Source organism: Eptatretus burgeri, chromosome 16, assembly GCF_056783735.1.
Source record: "Eptatretus burgeri isolate ZD-2024b chromosome 16, Ebu_testis_v1, whole genome shotgun sequence".
In the NCBI taxonomy this organism is placed as follows: domain Eukaryota; kingdom Metazoa; phylum Chordata; class Myxini; order Myxiniformes; family Myxinidae; genus Eptatretus; species Eptatretus burgeri.
In genome coordinates, this window is record NC_140976.1 from 50,760,918 (window position 1) to 50,783,315 (window position 22,398).

The window sequence follows — 22,398 nt, forward strand, 5'->3', positions numbered from 1 at the left end:
CCAGAAGGGGGTTGTTGGCGGACCTTGAGCGCCCTGTGGAAATGTGGTTGGGACAAATCGCAGAGAGAGCAGGGGGGGCAAGGCTGGAGAGGAGTCGGTAGAAGACAGAAAGACCACCGACCAACCTGCGGTGATTGAGTGAGAGGCCCAAATACTCAGCTTCATTGCGGGAGATGCCAATGATCTTAAAAGCCCTGGTTTCGACAGCGTGAAGTCGAGAAAGGTGGGAGGCAGGAGCACCAGCCCAGAGGGGAGAGCAGTACTCCATCAGGCTACGGACAAAAGCTTTGTAAGTGGTCAGGAGCTCAAGAGGGCCGAGGAAGGACTTTGCACGACGGATGATTCCCAGTCGGCGACTGGCTTTTGAGGCAAGGTTGGAAATGTGACTTTCCCAGGAAAGGTCATGGCAGATAGTGAGACCCAGAAGCTTGAAAGAAAAGACTTCTTCCAGAGGATTGTTGAGAAAGTGGATGGGGGGGGTTTGTAAACGGTCCTTTCGAAGAGACATAGTGAGAGTGTGAGATTTGTCTGGATTGAAAGACATGTTCCACTTGTTGGACCAGTTTGTGATTTTATCCAGATCTGCAGTGAGCGAAGAAGCTGCTGCTTGCCGGTCTGAGGGATGACAGATGGTACGGCAGAGGGTGGAGTCATCGGCAAAGAGAAATAGAGGATTTTCCAGAGAGTCCGAGAGATCATTGATGAAAACCAGAAAAAGAACAGGGCCCAGAACGCTACCTTGAGGAACTCCAGCCTGCACAGGAAGAGGGGATGAAAGAACTCCATTTAGGGCCACACGTTGACTCCGACAGGAGAGGAAGTCTGCGAGCCATGAGTGGAGATGGCCTTGAATACCATGGGAAGAGAGTTTGGTGAGTAGGGCAGGGTGCCAGACTGTGTCAAAAGCACGTGATATGTCCAGGGATACGGTTCGGATTTCCTGTCTGGCATTGAGGACCTCCATCCATTGATGGGAGAGCAGTAGCAGCATATCCAGGGTAGAGTGACCTGGTCTGAAACCAAATTGATGATTGGAAATCAAGCCATTGGAGAAGAGGAAGGATTTCATGTCTGAAGCGATGATGGATTCCATAACCTTGCTGATGATTGGGAGAAGGCTGATTGGTCTGTAGTTACAGGGATCTGTTTTTGCACCTTTTTTATGCAGGGCAGTGATGTTAGCAGATTTCCAAGCAGATGGCAGATGACCTTGGGCAAATGAGAGGGTGAATAGAACAGAGAGAGGGTGAGCAAGAGCAGAAGAGCAGGCTTTGAGGACACGTGGGCTGATGCCGTCTGGACCGGTTGCAGAATCTGACTCGAGGTTTGAAAGCAAGCTCTCCACCTTGTCAGGAGAAAAGGATACAGAGTCCAGGGACAGTTGGGTGCGACTGGGTAAGGTGGGTAGAGATAGTGATGGGTTTTGGACACAAGATTTAGCTGCAAACACCGAGTTTAGACATTCATCTTTATCACGTGTGGAATCAGCAGTGCGGCCATTTGAGGTAAGGGAGGGGATGGAGGGGGAACATACACCAGAAACAGATTTGATTAAACGCCACCAGGATTTTGAGGAGGGAGAGAGGTTTGAGAGTTCAGACTTGAGATGAGAAAGATGTTTTCTGGCTCTCCTGAGGGTAGATACACACTTGTTCCGAGCTTTGTGGAAAGAACTGAGATTGCCCTCAGTTGGGTTTGCTTTCCATGAGGCAAAGGCAAGTTGTTTCAGGACAACTGCCTCGCCACAAGCTTCAGTAAACCAAGGGCGGGAGGAAGGGTAAGACAACTGAACACGAGAGGGGATAAATCTGTGCATGAGGGAGAGCAAGTTTCTTTGAAAGAATTCCCAGGATGAGTTGATGTTTGAGAAAGTAGTGATAGGAGACCAGTCTGTAAGTTTGATGGCTGCTCGGAGACCCTGCCAGTCGGCTTGAGTGAAATGCCAGACTCGACGGCGGTGAGGTGGTTCTCTGATAACAGCCAGAGAGATGTCCACTTTAATAAGGACGTGGTCAGAAGAACCGATTGGAGTGAAGGAAGAGCAGCAGATATTGTCAGGGAAATTTGTCAAAAATTTGTGTGCCCATTTGTGCCCATTTGCCAAGGAGATTGCTTAAGCAGCACCAACGCTCTGCAAAGAGTACGGTCCCAAATCATGTGACCTATGTTGTCATAGGTGGAGAACTTTTTGTTCCTCAAGGATAGGCGATCATACCTGTAAAGCTTTGCCTCGATCTGTTCAGACATTTCTGAGAAGAATATTTTTGAAGGTTTTGATGTTAAGAACAATATGGCTGTCGAACCACATGACCAATGACATCGTCATTTTTGTTTCTCCACATACAATTTAGCCCTAGATGATCCTCAAAATTTTTCATACTGATCGGATAATGCATTTGACGTATGCAATTATGACATCATAACAAAACCACCTATGATATAAAAAAATCACTTGTTTCCCATCGGAAGTCCGTCACAGGTGCCAAGTTTCAATTTTTTCAATGGAGTAGTTTTGGATACCGAGGTCCAAAGTTTTTCCTTTTTTTCCAACATGGCTGCCACACCATGTGACATATGGCATCATAATTATCATCAAAACATTCTATAAAAATAGTCACACCTGTGGTGAAAATTTAGTGTCAACCAGAAAAGTGGTTATCGAGAAAAAAAGAACAGAGAAAAATCAGCATGGGCGTAGGTGTGGGCAGACAATCCGAAAACATGCCACTGGCGAATTCGCCAATGGAGGAAGAAAAATAACTTTTACGAAACAACCAAAACATAACGGTCGCTTGTCAAGTATTTTTTCTTTTATTTCAAACAGTGATGTCATAAAACCAATGAGACCTGAGAACAGTAATGGTGGTCTTCCAATAGACCAGAGAATGCATAGTGGAATGCCTAAAATGATCAGGGAAAAGAGTGTGAACAAAATAATCAAACTCCAAATCACGTATGCATAAACATGAGGACAGTACACAAAGTATGTGGGAAAAGCAAAACAGGAAAATCAAACGTCTTTCAATCATGCACTTATACACAATGTAGTTGTGCTGTCATGAGTAGTGTCACTTAAGTACCATTTGAGAAGAAAAAATAAATATATGCCATGCAAGACCTTTATCTCATTGCAATGTAGTTGGAAGAACACTTACATCAGAACAATTATGCTTCAGTCACATTTGGCTCGGCGGCTGTAGGGTTTAAAAAATCTACGGCTACTAGCAAATATAGGGCGACCGCAGTATTTACACGGTCACACAATGTAGCAGTCAGATATGTTTATATTTTTGGGGTAGCCGCATGGGGTATTTAGAAATTGTGGAGACCGAAAATGTGGGGGTGCCGTATGGTCTCTGATTTGATGTCGCACGGTGACCTTGGGGCGTCACTGCGGCTGCCATAGAATTTTCAAGGCAGACGCAAGGTAGCCTCAGGCTGCCCGCAAGGCGACCTCAGGGGCGCCCTCAGGCGAACGTAATTTTTTTTTTGGAATTTTTTTGGGGTTGGAAAAATTCATTTTTCATTGATAAGAGCCTACGGCAGCCGCACGAATAACGCAAGCCCACCGTACGCCCTACGTATGGTCGACGTGGAACATCCACATCATGGCTACGGCTTGTCGAATTGCTACGGCCAACCTAGAAATGAAAAAAGGTATAACTTCGCGCTTTAATTCCATGTTGACCCTACGACCTGTAAAAGATAGCCATACAGTGTAGGGCCACCCTGAGGCCACCTCAGAAACTCTGCAGCCACCGCACATTTCTGTCAATTCAGGGGGGTACGGCTGCCATATCCTAGCCGTAGAGCAAATGTGACTCATGCTTAATCCAGGTTTCCAGCCAAATCAATTCACAGGGTTTGATCTTTTGGTTGGTCAAACAAACACGCACACATGCACGCCCGCGCATACGCACACGCACACGCACACGCACACACACACACACACACGCACACACACACACGCACACACGCACACACACACACACACACACACACACACACGTGCACGCACACACCTCAAAACCTTCGGATTTAGTCCAAAGGAACTCTTTTGTCTGAACACCCTTTGGGTTCCCAAAATACAATTAAAAACAACAATAATAATCAGGCACTTTCTAAATCCTTCCCGTGAAGAAAGTTCAAGGGACGGTAAACATCATATTTTAATGTGGATCACTCACAGTGAAGTACTGTCAGCACTTGAGTTAAAATTATTCTCACAATTATTGGCCTCGCAGGGTGAACATTGTTTCAATCTAATCTGACTTTGGGTTTCATGTCGCTGCGGCGTGCATGGAATTATAGATCTCCGTATCCGCTGAAAGACAAAAGGAAGGATCAAATTCAATGTTTGCACAAACAGTAGCTTTATAACCAATATATTATAAAAGGTGAATGATCTGTTTGTTCACAAACGATTCCTACAGTATATTTCTTGGGTAACCTCAATCAAACTTGTAATGCGTAAAGATGGCTTGCAGGGTGTCATCAGTGGGTAACAACACAATCCTCAGAGTTGGGAACAGTGGATGTGGGGGCAGGATTGTGGGGATGTGCAAGATAAAGGTTCAAAACAATCACCGAAAATCCCACTTGTGTAATGCAAAGCTGTAGAGGGTCTCTGACTGGGAAGGAGATGAAACAATAGCGTCTAATGGTCTAAAAGATGTAAAATGTGGTGTCAAGTGAAGAAAGCCAGTAAAAGCCTTTAAAATCTGGCAAGTCAAAGCTATGCAAGAGGTAAACAACAGCAGTGAACATGGCACTGTATGTAATGAACCTTAATTTTCAGAATATCGATACCATCAGGTAAACTTAAAAATAATTATGTATCCTTGTTCTACTCAGACTTCATTCCCCTCTCCTGTGTGGTGTACAAGTACAATTGCTAGAACAGAACCCTCATCTCTATGCAGGCTCGTGTCGGTGTGCTTTCAGCATACAAGATCATGTATTGATTGCATCAAGTAAAAGTTGATATTAAAGGGTATATTTACTGTCACTGTGGGAAACGAAGTGCAGCTGACATTACAGTTTGTCTTTCATCACAACAAAAAAAATGTATATTTGATAGTCAAGTGTTTACCTTATTCACAAGTATTGTTATATCAAAGTTAAAATCTCTGGACATTTGATGCATCATCGACTTGATAGAGTTTTTAATTCAATATGTCTAAGGTTGGAAATAATTATTAAATTGGAGTTAAGGCTTTGTTTGATTTTTTTTTGAAGAAAAAAAGAACAATTTATGTTGGACATGGCAGACAGATGGTGCAGGCAGGAGGGGTAGGAGGTGAAGGAGAGGGAGGAGGAGGAGAAATAAAAACAAAAAGGTACAAAGTGTGCACAAAGGACCTTTCTGTACTGTCCTTACCAGAAACACCCACTGCTCTGGGAGCGGTCTGGGGTTGTAGGGGAGGGAGCATTTGGGACAATTTATTTTTTGCGTGGATAAATGATATCCCATCCCTCTGGCAGGGGTCAGTGTTGGGTTTCAGTAGGAAAGGGATGGAATGATGTGGCTCTTGCAGTGACAGTTGGCAACTGTGCAGAGTTGAAATGGAGAGTTTACAATTATAACAAAGCATATAGACACAGCCTGATGTCTCCATAGAACAAACCAGCCATATCTCATACCATGCTAAGACCCGCAGAAACGAGTGCTGATATAGCCGTAGACATGGTTTCACAGGATTGTATTGCAGCATTTAAGATCACACGAGTGTGACAAGTCACCATCTGAACCATTTTACCCTGGTGGTTTTCATTATTCCATTCAGGGCTTTCAGATGTCTGTTCACCTACTCCTCAGGTCATGCCCCATCCATGCTCAAGACATTTCATCACCTAATTTATCCTCTCCAAACCCACCCATACCTTTCCAGGTAAATGAGTCTTCCCTCCAGTCACCTTTCAGTTTTCTATTGTTTGGCTCACCTGGAACATAGTTCCGGGGAGCTGATTGGATAGCATGTCATCCGCCCACAAATACTGGAAACTTCTTCTCTGAAACTACACATATGATTTCGAATAAACTTCACCACAACCTTCGTCAACCTGTATGTACCAAAGTTTGTTCATGACATTAAAAAAAACCAAAAAAAAAAATACGCCCCTAAGGGGGTTTACAGGGGTTGCCCCCCTAAATAGGTGTTTGCTCTCTTCTCAGAAACTACACACACAATTCCGATGAAACTTGACCACAACCTTGAACACCCGTGGTGGACCAAAGTTTTTTCACACTATTAAACAACAACAACAACAACAACAAAAAAATTGGGGTCGAAGGTGATTTATCGGGGTTGGGCGGGGAGGGGGGCGAGTTGCCCCACAAAATAGGTATTTGCCATAACATTGGTTCATTGGTACATGTTGCCGATTCCTTCCTACGTTGACTTCCTCTTCAGTATCATTACTCTACCAGGTGAGCACCCAGGGGTATTGCCCCTATTTTTTTTTTTTGATACATTGCTGTTTCATCTCTTCCTCGCTGTGTTTGAGCTTGTGTCCAGCTTCTTCAGCACCGTTGCCCTCCTGTACCTCTCCTTTCTAATATTCCTCCCCTGCCCCATTCTTCTTTCAAATGCCTCGAATCCACAGTTGGAGTTTTTCCCCTCTTTCTACAGTTTTCATTCTTCTGTTCTGTATTCTAGCTCTTCCCTGAGCCTCGATCTTGTATATAAAAGTAGCCAAGAGCTCATTTGTTCAAAAGTGAACAGTTATCCATCTCTCCCAAGCTCTGTTTATCAAACAGAACATAATTGCGTTGGCAAGTTGCCTGATACGCACAACACAACAATTTTCCTGCAAGGCGAACTTGTAAAGCCATGACCATCGGAGAAGATTGCTGTTAAAAGGCTGACAGTGGAGCAAGACAAGCTGCATCATATATTTTATCTTTATTGTTCACGTCATAAGATTTCTGGCAGTATCCAGTCAATGTTACAGCAACTCATTGCACCACCTTTGTTGCCAACCTCATTGTCGTTAATCTTCCTCTCCCACATTATAAATGCCATTATCCAGAGAATGGTACTGTGAATTTCATGAGATACACCATCACAGAGGACATTCACAAGCTTGCCACCATTTGTAAACCTGCCACCATTAGAACTGTTGAGTGAAATATTATGCTTTGTTGATAAAGTTAACATAAGCAAAGTAAAGGTTCATGCTCAGTCTGGTTGTTCTACACCATTTTATATTTGCTTTGGGATTTTAAATTTACAATGCAGAAATTTATTTTTGTAATCAGGCATTGTTGGGTGATTTGATGTCCATGTGTTTATTTAGCCTCCAAACCATTCAGCAAAATTAATTCGACCATCAGAGCTTAACATTCAGCTCAGACTGGGGGTGACGTATCCATCTTTACGGAGTTGTTTCTGTACCTTGTTAGAGTGCTTGGCTTAACTTTCATCATAAGCTGTGGGCTGTCAGGATGGTCTATGCCCCAGAGGTATGCACACTCACCTCGGACCTGTCCAACCTGGGTTTGAATCTCGTATCAGCTACAAACTGTCATCCTGATGTCTCTTAAGCAGAGTGAGGCATCAATGTGTGTTTACACGCTGTCGCTGGGATAAACAATAAACTTGGAATCCTATCTGCCAGGAATAATTAGCAGACGTTAACGAAACCATGGTGTCCTTCATGAAGAGAAGGTGAGCTGTTGCTGCTCCATGGGGAAATTTCAAATTCATGTGCTATCCTCCAGGTGATGGCATCAGGGGCACAGCCATGCCTTCAACCATTGGTGCTAATCACAGCCTTATTTTTTTTGTATACAAGGTCAAGGATCATGGAAGAGCAAGAACACTGAATGGATTAGGATGTAACACAACAAAAGTAACAGTAAAAAGAGGGGGAAAACACCAACATCAAGGCTGAAAGGTAAAATAGAGTGAGATGTGGACAAATAAGTCTCCTTTGAGGTGAGAGGATAAAGGCCTAGGTCACATTTGCTCTACGGCGAGGATTCGGCGGCCGTACGCCCTCTGAATTGACAGAAACGTGCGGCAGCCGCAGAGTTTCTGAGGTGGCCTCAGGGTGGCCCTACACTGTTTGGCTATATTTTACAGGCCGTAGGGGCGCCGTGGAATTATAGCGCGGAGTTATAACTTTTTTTCATTTCTACGTTCGCCGTAGCAATTCGACAAGCCAAGCTATGATGTAGATGTGTTCCACGACGACCGTACGAAGGGCATACGGTGGGCTTGCGTTATTCGTGCGGCTGCCGTAAGCTCTTCTCAATGAAAAATGAATTTTCCCAACCCCCACAAAATTACGGCGGCCGCCCTATTTCCATGGTCGCCGTACCGTGGCCTTGGGGTCTGTGTGACTACCTGCGGGCAAAGCAGGGTCGCGCATGGTTCCCCTACGCCCGCCGTGCACCTACGTATGGCCTCCGTGTCAGTCTGCGTCGACTGTGCGTCCACCGTCCGCTACCGCTGGAGATCGGAGTATAGGTGTTTGCCTGTACACAGTGGTGCCCCCAGAATCCCAATTTAATTCGTTCCAGGAGGCTGTTCGGATTGCAAAAAGTTCTGATTCCAAAAATATTTTCCCAATAAGAAATAATGGAGTGAATTAATCCGTTCGTGGACTCAAAGAAAACCCACTTTCAAGACACTTTAAACTGAAATTCCCCATGTTTAAGGTAAAATAGGATGAGTAAATGACCTTCGGTGGCGGTGTGTTGTATGTAAACTGGTACAATCACCACATCGAAAGGTCCACACAGGCTCGAGCTCCGTCCTGGGTTCGGATCGCTCGCGCACTCTGCGAGAGCACTGCCCCCAGGGCAGCTCATCAAACATGATGCCCGCAGAACCACAATCACTTTCACCAACGCATCGGGCTGATGTAATCATGGATATTCCAAATTACAACTGGTCTTGCTGTGAAATTCAATCCTTGCTCGACAGTCCGTCACACCACATGATCGGATTGCTTTTTTGTTATTAATTAAAACACAAGATGATTAAAAAAAACAAACATCACAAATGAAGGTGAAAACACTAGGTAAGGCCAAAGTCACATGTGGCAGGGCGGCCAGAGGGTCTACAAAATGTACGGGCACTAGCAATTATAAAGCGGCCGCAGTATTTCCACGGTCACACAATGTAGCAGTCACATATGTTTTTATTTTTCGGGGAGCTGCACGGGGTATTTATAAATTGTGGAGAACGAAAACGTGGGCGTGCCATACGGTCTTTGACTTGATGTCGCACGGTGACCTTAGGGCGTTCCTGCAGCAGCCAGAGAATTTTCAAGGCAGACGCAAGGTGCCCGCAAGGCGACCGCAGGGGGGTCCTTAGCCGAACGTGTGGCCAGACGGACGGTAACGAATGGGTTAATTTTTTTTTTTTTTTACCAGTTCTTTTGTTTCGGCTTGTCGAATTTCTACGGCGAATGTAGAAATGAAAAAGTTATAACTCCACGTTATAATTCCACGGCAACCTTACGGCCTGTAAAATATAGCCATACAGCGTAGGGCCATCCTGAGGCCACCTCAGTTTCTCTGCGGCCGCCGCACGTTTCTGTCAATTCAGAGGGCGTACAGTTGCCGTATCCTCGCCGTAGAACAAATGTGACTGAGGCCTAAATTATCGATCGACACATGAGAGATGCTTTCACAAGTACTTCCACCGATGAACTGAATGAACAAAGCACGAAGATGCGGCTCGAACAGGTGGGGGAGACACGTGAACAAACATGAACGCTACGTTGTGTTCGGTTTTTTAAAATGTATTAGATTTTTAGGGCAAAATTTTCTCGAAAAAATTGTTCGTATTTCAATTTGTTCAAACAATGGGGCGTTCGGATTCTGGCGGCACCACGGTATATTATAGTTATAGTATATTCATTTATATATTCTGTTATATTTTTATTTCATTAAAAAATAGAACTGGTATACATATATACCTACTCGTTACCGTCCGTCTGGCCGCACGTTCGCCTTAGGGCTCCCCTGTGGTGGCCTTGTGGGCACTTTGCGGCTGCCTTGAAAATTCTATGGCCGCCGCAGTGATGCTCTAAGGTCACCGTGCGACATCAAATCAAAGACCTATGGCACCCCAACGTTTTCGGTCTCCACGATTTCTAAATACGCCGTGCGGCTACCCGAAAAATAAACACATGTGACTGCTACATTGTGTGACCGTGGAAATACTGCGGCTGCCAAATAATTGCAAGTGGCCGCAGATTTTGGAGACCCCACAGCCGCCATGGCAAATGTGACCTCGGCCTAACGGGGGTGGAAAATATCAAGGTTTTGGATGTTGGATAATCTGAGATGGTGATGAACAGCTGTCTTGAATATTGGGAGGGAAGAATGAAATTGAAGAGAATGTGAAAGTTGATTTTGCAAGACACAGGATTTTTGGAGTTTCACAAGAAGGGGATTGATGTTTGACCACGTGTGCCCTGCAGAAAACTTGGGGGGAGGGGGAGGAGGACAAAGAATGAAGACCAGAGTGTGAAAGACGAGAAAGGAGGTGGCAGAAGACAGAGACCACCGACCTGTCTCTGATGGGAAAATGATAAGCCCACAGAATCAGGTTCAACAAAGGAGATTCCAATGACCTTGAAGGCCTTCATTTCCATGTCATCAAGCCGAGCAAGATATGAGGTAGGGGAGCCTGCACTTCATCAAGCTGCGTATTAAGGCCTTGTAGGTGTATAGGAGTTCAGGTGTGCCAAGGGAGGAATTTGTACGATGGAGGATGCCCTGTCGGTGACTGGCTTTCGAGGCCAACTTTGAAACATTGTTTTCCCAAGAAAGATAATAGCTGATAGTGAGATGATACTTTCTCAAGAGGATTGTTAATAAAGTAGATGGGAGTGGTTGCCAGATGGTCCTTTCGGAGAGAAATAATGAGAGTGTGATATCTGTCGAGATTGAAACACATTTTCCACGTTTTTGACCAGCTTGTGATATTGTCAAGGTCCGAAGAGTGGGAAGGGGCTGCTGCCGGCCTATCTGAAGGAAGAGTGATGTCACGGCAGAGGGTAGAGTAATGCAAGTAATAAAGGGGATGTTCCAAAGAGTCAGAGAGTTAATTAATGAAGATCGGGAATAGGATCTTCCAAAGAGTGCCTTCAGTCACTGTAGCCTTCATAGAGATAGGGGAAAGGATTCTGTCGAATGCCTCACATTGGCTATAAGAGTGGAGGACATCAGTAAGCCATGTGTGGAAGTGTCATTGGATGCTATAGGTTGAAAGTTTGGACAGCAAGGCTGGATGCCATATCGTATTGAAAGCACGCGATATGTCCAGAGAGATGGCCCTGATCATGTCTGACATTGAGGGCCTCCATCCATTATTGGAAGAGTCGAAGCAGCATGTCCACGGTGGAGTGACCTGGTCTGAATCGAAATTGGTGATCTGAGATGAGGCCATTGGAGAAAAGGAAATATTTCACAAATGTGATGATGGATTGCATGACCCTGCTGATTGGAAGTCATCTATTCGGTCTGCAGTTAAGAGGAACAGTTTTGGCACCTTTTTTATGTAATGCAGTGATGTTGGGTGACTTATCCCTGTGTGTCGTAAGAGGCGGCCAGGGTTGCGTCAGGAAGGGCATCCGGTGGAAAAACCTATGCCAAATCATTATGTGGACAACAAAATGATGGTTGATCCGCTGTGGCGACCCCTGACGGGAGCTTGCCGAAAGAAGAAGAAGAAGTGATGTTGGTGACTTTCAAACAGATGGAAGATGACCTTGGGCAAATGACAAGGTGAAAAGAGGAGAAAGAGGATGCGCAAGAGCAGCAGAGCAGCTTTTGAGAACCCCTGGTTTGATGCTATCCCATCCAGTTGCAGAATCATAGTTGAGGGTTGAAAAAATCATCTCCACCATCAGGTGCAAAAGATACATGGTCCAGGTGCAGTTGAATGGGTTGAGTCGTTACAGAGAGTGAAGGGTTGAGGACACTAAATTTGGAAGAAACCACAAAATTGAACTCACGAGTATAGTCGGCTGTGTTGCCATTTGAAGTGAGAGAAGGGATGAAGGTGGAGCATACTCCAAAGACAGACTTAACATGCTGCCACCAGGTTTTTGAGGAAGGTAACAACATTGAGAGTTCAATCATGAGGTTGGACAGATGTTGTTAAGTTGGACAGATGCAGTTCTGTGAATGACCAAAAGCAATCTCCAAATTCACTGCATTTAGAATTGACGTTGTGTTGCATAAGATAAAAAAGATAACATCCCCTGGGCAATCTTGACCCATCATCATATGATTATACATACACAAAGCATGAAGAGTGCTCGAGTAATTTAATTTGCCAAAAGTTATATTCTGCACACTTAATGATATTGTTGCATTGGAGGGCCAGCTCAGGCAGATGCCAGATGTCTGACCTCTGTGGAAGACCCATCAAACTACAAATTCTTTGAGTTCATAATTTACTGCGTGATTTACCGAGTTACAATCCCCCAAGGACAGCCTTCCCAGCATGTGGTTGGTCCAATTTATTGGGCACCCGCTGCCTGTAGGTGGTGCCATCTTTTAGGATGGCTAAAATGGCTCAAATAGGATGGCTCAAATATAATCCCGCCCACAAGGCTAAATCAATAGGAGGTTGCTGGTAGGTTGAAAGGGTGGCCGCTCATTAAAGTATTATGTTCTCAACCAGGTCCCTCTGTTGCTTACTGCACCATCCTGGCCTGCAGTTCTTTGGTTCAAACAGCTCTAATCTTGTCCATTTAAAGTGTATAGCACTTCCCGTGTCCTTTGTTTGTGCCAGGTACCACAAGTCCATAAGTCCTCTAATGTTTGGATCGAGGACTAAAAGCATAAAAAGTGTCTGAGTGGTATGAGAGAAAGCATTTTGCATCCAGGAACATTTAATTACGCAAGGCATATTCAAGAAGAGGAAGCCTCCGTAGCATCACGTTAGCCTGGGAAGCAGCATCGGCAAAACTTGTTGCAACAGAGAACGACCCACCATAGCTCAAGAAACTGATTGCGAAGCGATTTAGGCTGGAGCAGGTCTTTAACGCTGATGAGATGGAATTATTATGGAAGAGGATGCCATGAGCAGGACTCATGTGTTTTTATATTTAAATGTAAAGGTCTTGTGTTTTTTTTATTTTCATTTATTTATTTTAAATGTTTATTCAAATGTTTACATGTTTTGTATTTATTTTACATGTTTATATCAATTGTGATACATTTATTTTTGGCTGACACCCACCTTCTTCGAGATTTCTTTGAAGTCCAGGAACTTCACCCAATTTTTCTCATGAGCTTTACGTATTAACTTTTGCAGTTTTGGATTTTGCGACACTTTTCAGGAACGTAACCCCCGCGACATTGAAGGATTTAACTATAATGTAAGACCCGTCACTTCGCTGATGAGAATACCAATCTTTGCTTAATTGCTTCCAAAAAAAACAAAACAAAAAAAAAACCGTGGTAATTAATGGTGAAAAGAAATTAATTTGGTGGTGTATCGATACCTGCCAAGCTCAATACTCGGGGTGCTCGGAGGGGGGAGAGCGTCAATTGCATAATCATCAGCAACCTTTTCAGATGCTGAATTCCAAATTATATACAACAACACACTCAGAGGAAGATCAAAATAAATAAATAATTCTCCCCCTCCCCCTCCTTCTCTCTACCTTCTTTTGAACAAACTGTTTCTGGTACGTATTTGGTAAGGGCCATGCCAGGAAACAAACTCTCCTCATGTGACCATTAGCAGAACATTATGTGCTGCATGTACATGTATGTGTGTATGCGTGTATGACTGTGCTGCGCATGTACGTGCATGCTGCACTGCCGATTGTGTATGGGGAACCGTTATTGCTCGATTGGTAGTATTCCCCGACAGAGCAATTGTTGACGATGGACGCCTGCAGGCATGCCGAGACCGATCTTTTATAACTTAGATGTGATAATAAAAACAATAATAATTATAATAAAATAATAATAATGATGATGATGATGATGGTAATAATAATAATAATAATAATAATAATTAGTTTTAAAAATAAAAACAATAATCGAAGTTTGAATTTTGGATCAGAAAGACAATAATCTAATTGATGCTGGTTTTCAAGAAGATTAAAGAGCATTTGAAAATTTAATTTTGGGCCCGGAAAACAAGCAAACACATAATTAAGATGTAAACAGCAAGCAGAGGGAGAGAAAAACACACTAGAGAAGAAAGAGTGTAATATGTCATTTTCAATTTCAAATAGGGAACATGTGGGGGTGGGGGGGTTTGGTTCAACAAGTCATTATTTAAGTGATGCACATAAATGCAAACTGAAAGAATCACAAAAATCACTGCAAGCCTTGATTCAGTTTGCATCTTCACCTGCCAAGGGGTGCCAGAGGAGGTAGCGAGTGTGTGAATGATGCCCAGGGGGATCCATATGATGCAGAAGATCGTAATTAACCAACCAAGCACAACCGCCCACGAGGGGTATGTATAGCCTCCATAATGTACTGGTTCGTACCGAATAAGGCTAAATACAAGGATGATCTGAAATTGCACCACAACAGGAAAAACAACATGATGGTACATTTATTTTGATAATAAAAACAAGACCACACACTGATAATAATGCTTGTGGATGAATCCAGGTAAATATAATATGCTGATGAAAACTGTTAAAACGATGTGATAATTGCTTAGATAATCAAAAGTATTGTGTGGGCAAAGTATTTCAGTTAATATGAGGGCGAAAATGTACAGAATAAACATATCCACTGTTCTTTCTCAAATATAATTGGTTACAACATACAAGAAATGACATCCAACAAATGAGAGAGGCTAAAGAGACCTTGCTTATTGACTGACTACATTGTGTGCACATAAATCAACACTGTATTATACAGTACCTTGCATGCCACTTAAAGTCAGGTCGCTGCAACACACTGTGCTGATCTGAAATTGGCTAGATGTTGGTCTGAAAAATGGAACATGTCCATCAATCCTGGGAAATTTCAGTCTCATCCTGTTACTCGGAAGGATCGGTAAATGTGTGGACCTATCTATTTCCATGCCAGCGACTGGAAGAGGATCTGTCTCTTGAACTGCTAGACCTCATCATCAGCTATTATCTCTCCTGGGCAGACCATATAGCAAAGCGGGCCTCCAAAGGCTAGCCTCAGACTGGGTATCCTCTATTCTTTCAAGTAATTCCTTGGAAAATCAGAACTACTCACTGCCTACAAGGCCTGATTCATAATTCCTTGGAGTACTGCTCTCATGTAAGAACTGCTGCCCCAGCATCACACCTGTCTCTCCTGGATTTTCTGGAATCTAAAGCTGTTCTCTCCATCCCTTGCTAGTTCCTCGTCCCTCCAATTCAAATGCGTTATTCAGGCAATTGTTTTTGGGTTGACCACCTTCCTCACAAAACTCACAAGATCCAGGCTCAATGATTACCTCGGCTCATTAGATTCTCTCTTCTCCGACTTGTGAAACCGCCTTTTCAAGTCTGTTCAATCCCAGTTTTACCACAAGAGCTTGAAATCGGCAGTTAAATTTACCATCACCTTAATTTATCCTCTATCCCAAAGTGTGATTTTTTTTTTTTAAATCCTCATTCCTTTTCTCTACACCTTCACCACACTTTCAGGTTGTGTTTCCTTCCCCCTCCATGTCCATTAATCATCTTATTGCATCCACCTGCTGTTCTACTTTCAGCATGTCTCATCGTGGTACTCCCTTCTCTCCCCTGTCATCTTACTTTTCCATGAGTCGAATTTTGGTTCACGAAAAAATATTTTCACGAAAAAAATAAGTGACCACTATATTCGTTATTGGTGTGTTTCTGTCTTTCTGTCCGTCTGTCTGTTGGGTAGTCGATCTCGTCGAAAAAAAAAAATTCCAATTTTTTTTTTTTGAAATTTGTTCTACCCTTATTATTAGTATTTCCGTTGATATGTTTGTCTGTCTGTCTGTCTGTCCCTCTGTTTGGTCCAGTGCTCCGTTAATACAATGGCGATTTCGATGAAACTTGGTTGGTAGGTTCATACCATGACCGAGTTGTGTGCAAATGAGAACCGTTGCTATGGACACCACCGTTGCCTAGCAACGGGACTTTGAAATATTTAAAAAATCATAAAAAAAATATTTTGTCGAAAATCAAAAATCGGGCCACGAGCGACTCTGGGCAGTACATTCAGCCATATTGTCAAAATTTTCCAGCCGGATCCTATGAAAACTATCAGAAAAGATAGACTTTGAATGAACCCTGGTCGAAAACAATAAAAAAACGAAGTTCGTTATATCTCAGAGACTATGAGTCAGATATACATGAAACTGGTATGGTAGGTTCATGGTATGTGCCAGTGTGAGAAAGTGTGTGAGAAAGAACCGTTGCTATGGACCCCTCCGTTGCCTAGCAACGGCCGAAAAACCTCTAAATGTGGGGGTATTTTATCGAAAAACAATCTGCAGCATTAACCCTTGAAGCTGGAATCAATAATTTCCTTGTGCTTTATCATCAGGCCATTCCCCATCGAACGAGCCCATCGCATCAGGTTCTATTGGGTAGTCGACAACCCATGTCCGCCTACCGGCTTGTCTGTCTGTCTCTCTTTCCCGAGCATAGCTCCGTGGGTTTTGATCCGATCCTGATAAAATTTTGGTGGGAGGTTTATATCATGATCTAGTTGTGGTTTTCTGAGAATGGGCGTGGTGCGCCCATTATGGGCGGAGCCACGCCCAAAAGACATGTGTTTCTAGGGGGTAGCCGATTTCAATTTGCATCTTCTCATCGGGGGTTTGTCGAATCTGATAGGAGTTTCGGTATTTGGTTAGCCCAATGGTACCTGCATAGCCCCACGGAGCTCGATTTTTCATTTTCATGCCAAGGTCAAGGTCACAAGGTCCCAAACTTAGAAAATTGCGAATTGTGTTTTTAGGGGGTAGCCAATGTCAATTTGCATCTTCTCCTGGGGGGGGGGGTGTCGAATCTGGCAGGGGTTTCAGTATTTGGTTAGCCGAATGGCACCTGCATAGTTCCCACGGAGCTCGATTTTTCATTTTCATCCCAAGGTAAAGGTCACAAGGTCACGAACAACGTTATATTGTTCCTGGAATGTTCCAGAGGAAGTTTTGCACCAAAAGTGCAAAACAGCTTAGGTGCCTGGAATGTCCTATCCCTAAGAGAGGATGATCACCTGTCTCTGTTATCATCTGAGCTCATGCGTTTGGACATCGGGATTGCAGCTCTCTCTGAGGTTCGGAGACCGGATTGCGGCGAAATAATGGTGGGTGGTTACACCTACTATTGGTCTGGTCGCTCTGATGGTTACCATACCCAAGGAGTTGCTGTAGCTGTGTCCAATAAGCTGACCCCAATGATAATTGAGGTAACACCGGTCAACGAGCGTATTATGAGATTAAGGATTCGTCACTCCTTAGGTGTCATTTCCCTGGTCTCTGTTTATGCTCCGACTGAGGCGAGTGATCTCACCGTGAAGGATGCATTCTACGCCACACTCGAGTCTGTGGTTGATCAGTGCCCCAGACGAGATACACTTCTAGTCTTGGGGGATTTCAATGCATCGACTGGAACTGATAGGGATGGTTATGAGGTGTGTGTTGGTCCCCATGGGTCAGGAACTATGAACCAGAATAGCACTAAGTTCCTTGACTTTGCAAGAAGTCATGGACTTAGGGTGGCTGGTTCATGGTTTCAGTGCCCACAAGCTCATCGCTGGACTTGGTATTCCAACGCTGGCAGTGTGGCAAAGGAGATTGACCATGTCCTCATTGACGGTCGTTGGAGGATGATCCAGAACTGCAGGGTCTACCGGAGTGCTCAGTTCCTCAATACTGACCACAGGCTTGTTGTAGCAACTCTAAAGCTGCACCTTAAATCCTGGAGAATGGTACCATCCCAGCCTGGATGTTGCCAAGCTCAGGGATGAGAGAGTAGCTGAGGAGTTTGCGAACAGGCTGAGTGGACACTTGGGGGGTCTGGGTGCTTTGGGGGGTCCTGAAGAGTTGTGGAGCGCCTTCAAGACCACCGTCCTTGATGTTGCCGGTGGATGTCCTGGAACTCACCGCAGGGCAAAGAAGAATTTTGTCTCTCAAGGGACACTGGATACCATTGACCAGAGTCGCAGAGCCAGGCTGAATGGCAGAGCTGAGCTGTTCAGGGAGCTGAGGCGTAAAACTGTACATGCACTGAGGGTGGACAAGGAGGCCTATGTGCGAGGAATCTGTGAGGGGGTAGAGCATCACCTGTGGACAGGTGATTCTCGTCCCGCTTACAGGGGAATTCGCGCATTACGTTCATCCAAGCCCATCCCTCGGAGCACTGCAGTTCGAGCAGAGAGTGGTAGGCTCTTGACAGAGGAGTCTGAAGTGAAGGCCCGCTGGGCCGGTTACTTTGAGCGATTGTACCAGGCTGATCCCCCAGCTGTCGAGTTGGATGTCAAGGGTGTTACAATCCCTGTTGCTGACCATCAAATCAACTGTGGTCCACCTTCGCTTGTGGAAACACGGGCTGTGGTGAACCAGTTGAAACGGGGCAAAGCTCCAGGGATCTGTGGCATCCATGCCGAACTTCTCAAGGCTGGTGGAAATGCTGCACTCATGTCATTGCATGCAGTTTTGTGCTCTGTCTGGAACACAGGCATCATCCCAACTGACTGCAAGAGGGGCCTTGTTGTCCCTCTCTGGAAAGGGAAGGGTGATCGGCAAGACTGCAACAACTACCGAGGGGTGACGCTGCTCTCAGTGCGGGGCAAGGTCTTTGCTCGGATAATTCTTGATAGGGTTCGCCACCATCTGCTTGAGTACCAGCGTCCAGAGCAGTCAGACTTTACACCAAAGAGGTCAACGATTGACCGTATCCTTGCCCTTCGTGTCCTCACCGAACACAGATGAGAGTTTCGGCAGGGGCTGCTTGCAGTCTATGTTGATCTCTGTAAAGCGTTCGATTCAGTGAATGGGGATGTCCTCTGGAGGATTCTTGGTCTTCGTGGAGTGCCACCAAAACTGATCGATCTGATGTCTGAACTCTACTCTGGTACTGAGAGTGCTGTGAAGTGTGGGGGTACTACCTCTGACTTATTTCCAGTTGTTACTGGAGTTCGTCAGGGATGTGTACTTGCCCCCACACTTTTCAGCACTTGTATGGACTGGATTTTAGGGAGGATGTCGGAGAGATCAAGTTGCGGTGCATCGTTTGGGAATGTCAAGATCTCGGACCTTGATTTTGCAGACGATGCAGTCATCTTTGCGGAGACTTTAGACATCCTTTTGGGGGCCCTCGAGGTGCTGAATGAGGAGTCGGAGCCGCTGGGATTACGGGTTTCTTGGGTCAAAACTAAGATCCAGGCTTTCGGTGACATCTTGGATGCTGCTGTCCTGTCTGTGTCTGTTTGTGGTGAGGATGTTGAGGTCGTGGAGAGATTCACTTACCTTGGCAGTGATATTCATGTCTCTGCTGGCTGCGAGTCAGAGGTCAATAGACGTCTGGGTCGGGCCTGGGGAGTCATGGATTCACTGGATCATGGGGTGTGGCGCTGCCGGTACCTGTGCGGGAGGACGAAAGTCCGAGTCTTCAGGTCCTTGGTACTTCCAGTCTTGCTCTATGGGTGCGAGACTTGGACTCTGACCAAGGATCTGAGATGGAGACTTAATTCCTTTGGTACCAGGTGTCTTCGGAGAATCCTTGGCTATCGCTGGTCGGATTTTGTGTCCAACGAGCGGTTGCTGAGAGAGACTCGGATGAGATTTGTTACCTGCATAGTCCGTGAGCGTTAGTTGCGACTGTATGGACATGTGGCTCGTTTTCCTGACGCTGATCCTGCTCACCAGATTCTCTCAGCGAGGGAGTCTCATGAGTGGAGGAGGCCAGTGGGCCAACCATGTGCCTCATGGTTGCAGCAGGTTGACCATCATCTCAAGGAGATGGGGATGGGCCTGGCATCTGCCTGGGGGATGGCCAGACGGAGGCCCCTGGAGTACCGGCGGAAAGTGGATGCAGCGACGTGCTGTTCTGGCACATGCTCCCACACCTGACCTGACCTGACCTGGGGTGGGGGGGGTGTCGAATCTGGCAGGGGTTTCAGTATTTGGTTAGCCGAATGGCACCTGCATTGCCCCACAGAGCTCGATTTTTCATTTTCATCCCAAGGTAAAGGTCACAAGGTCACGAACAACGTTATATTGTTCCTGGAATGTTCCAGAGGAAGTTTTGCACCAAAAGTAATAATCCTTGACCTTTGACCTTTAAAGTTCACAAAGGTCAAATTTTCAAAGTTGTGGCAATCGAACCGGGGTTTCGACCTTCTTCGATGAACTAACTCCAATAAGCTATAGCATGTATCCTGTTTCCTTATTTTAAAGTCCACAACATTGTTTTCTGACCTTTCAAGGTTATACAAAGGTCAAATTTTGAAAGTTGTTGAACGAAACCGGGTTTTAGACATTTTGCAGCTAATAACCTGTCACTCATACCACATCATGTTGATCATTTTTATAACTTGGTCAATCATTATCACATTGTCTCATCCTTGACTTCTGAAACAATCTACATCGTCAAATACCGCTCGTGAACCATTGTTGTCTTCAGACTTATGTATAAAATTAAGTCAGAGCTTGAGAACACAGAGCAAAGTATTTGGGCCATGCTGGATAACACCTTACCAAAACGAGGCAGGGTGACACAAAGTACCAGCAAACTCTGAACAACAGTGCAGGCTTTTTACCAGTCATTTCTTGAACATTTCTTGACAGTAATGGAATTCCTGCAACAAGTAATCACCCAAATGATCACAGACTCATAAAGTGAAAGGTTCATGAATGTCATTAAATGTTAACAAACCACTTCATGTTTAATCAGAATTTTTGGAATGTTCTCAGATTTGTGAAGGAAGTTGTACATGTATCTTATGCAGGACAAAAGGGTTTTGTGATTTTAGCTTGGTGTTTATGATTCGTGAGAAGGCCTCACCTCATCAACGGGGTGGAGACATTGTTTTTCCTTTGTTTTCTCTCTTTCGAAATATCATAATTACACAACATTGCTTCATTTCTGAGTCAATCTTCAAATTTGAAGTGAAGGTACCTGGTCCAAAGTACGTTTAATTCTTATCTGTATTTTTTTTGAGATTTGGGCCCCCTTCCAATTTTAGGGGTTCAAATATGAAATGCATAGCAAAAAAACAACTCATTTTTCCTCATTCCTTGTTTGCTAATTCTTGTCTGGATTGTTTTAAATGAACGTGGCTGCAAGAGAAAACTTGATCAAAGATTGCAGTGAAGGATTGTTCAAATGGTGGAGAAAGCACCTCGATCAACTGCCAAACAGATGCAAGCTGACCTTCAAATACAAGGTGTGACACTTTTGACTTGCACCATCCATCGCCAACTCAATAAAAGGGCGTTCTATGGTTGGAGCCTCAGGAGGACCCCACTGCTGAGAGAGAGAGACATAAGAAAGCCTGACTAGAGTTTGCCAAAACACACCTGGACAAGCCAAAATCCTTCTGGGAGAATGTCCCGTGGACAGATGAGAACAAATTGGAGCTTTTTGGTAAAGCACATCATCTCTGTTTACGGAAAACAAAATCAAGCCTTCAAAGAAAAGAACACCTTCCAGACAGTCAAACATGGAGGAGGTTCACTGATGTTTTGGGGTTGCTGTTCTGCCTTTAACATTGCGCTTCAAAATGCTTTTGTAATCTCCTGATTTCATGATGCCATGCACACATTCAAGGCTCCCAATGTCCAACCCAGTGTCAGAAAGCTGGGTCCCCATTAAGGGTCTTGCAGCAGGACTTGCATGCTGGTATACTGTGGCGGAGTGGCGACCCGTCCAGGATTGTGTCCAATAGCCAAGGAGACTGCTCAGACAGCACCAATGCTCTGCACAGAGAGAACGAGTATGGTCCCAATGGATGGATGTATGGGTCTTATGGAGATTAAATTAAATAATGCTTAAGATAAAGTTAAATTGAGAGGATTAAGAGGTTAAAATTAAATAACTAGGAAACTGATGATGGAATCTCATAACATGTGATCAACAACAATCATAGATTAAATTTTGAGTTAATCAGCTAATTATCTCACCACCTGGATTTAATTTTTTTTTACAGGGCTGCATTGTTTTTTCACATCAATTCCAGGAATCATCATGCCGAGTTTCAAAATAAAATCATTCGTTGAGCCACCTTGGAGTATGGAAAAACAAAAATGTTAATGCACCCACTGACTGACTGACCGACTGGACATCGTTATGGCTTTAATAGCCCATCTCGACTTTGTTGTAGATGAGCTAAAAAGAAGAGGCATTACTTTCATACCAAACCCTCGGAATTTCATTGCAACAAACATTAAAGTACACTTTCTATGAATGTATTTGTCCTGCATGTCATTTATGCACAAGTTCCACTATGAG

The 22,398-nt window shown here is 44.4% G+C and overlaps 1 protein-coding gene across 11 annotated transcripts in view; it reads right to left on the reverse strand.

Moving 5' to 3' along the window:
- Window positions 1-2,792: 2,792 nt before the first annotated feature.
- The window catches only part of LOC147011051 (sodium- and chloride-dependent GABA transporter ine-like), a 119,074-nt gene continuing 99,468 nt past the window's right edge, over window positions 2,793-22,398 (reverse strand). For 10 of the 11 annotated variants that reach the window (XM_085859796.1, XM_085859801.1, XM_085859798.1 and 7 more), the window contains 3 exons: window positions 20,646-20,746; window positions 14,343-14,510; window positions 2,793-4,324 (listed from right to left, as the gene is read on the reverse strand). In XM_085859796.1, coding sequence (XP_085715922.1) covers window positions 4,184-4,324; window positions 14,343-14,510; window positions 20,646-20,746 — 410 coding nt within the window. In that variant the 3' untranslated portion in view covers window positions 2,793-4,183. Of the gene's footprint in view, window positions 4,325-14,342; window positions 14,511-20,645; window positions 21,867-22,398 lie in introns of those variants that run through there. The other variant, XR_015052441.1, reaches the window with a different exon arrangement.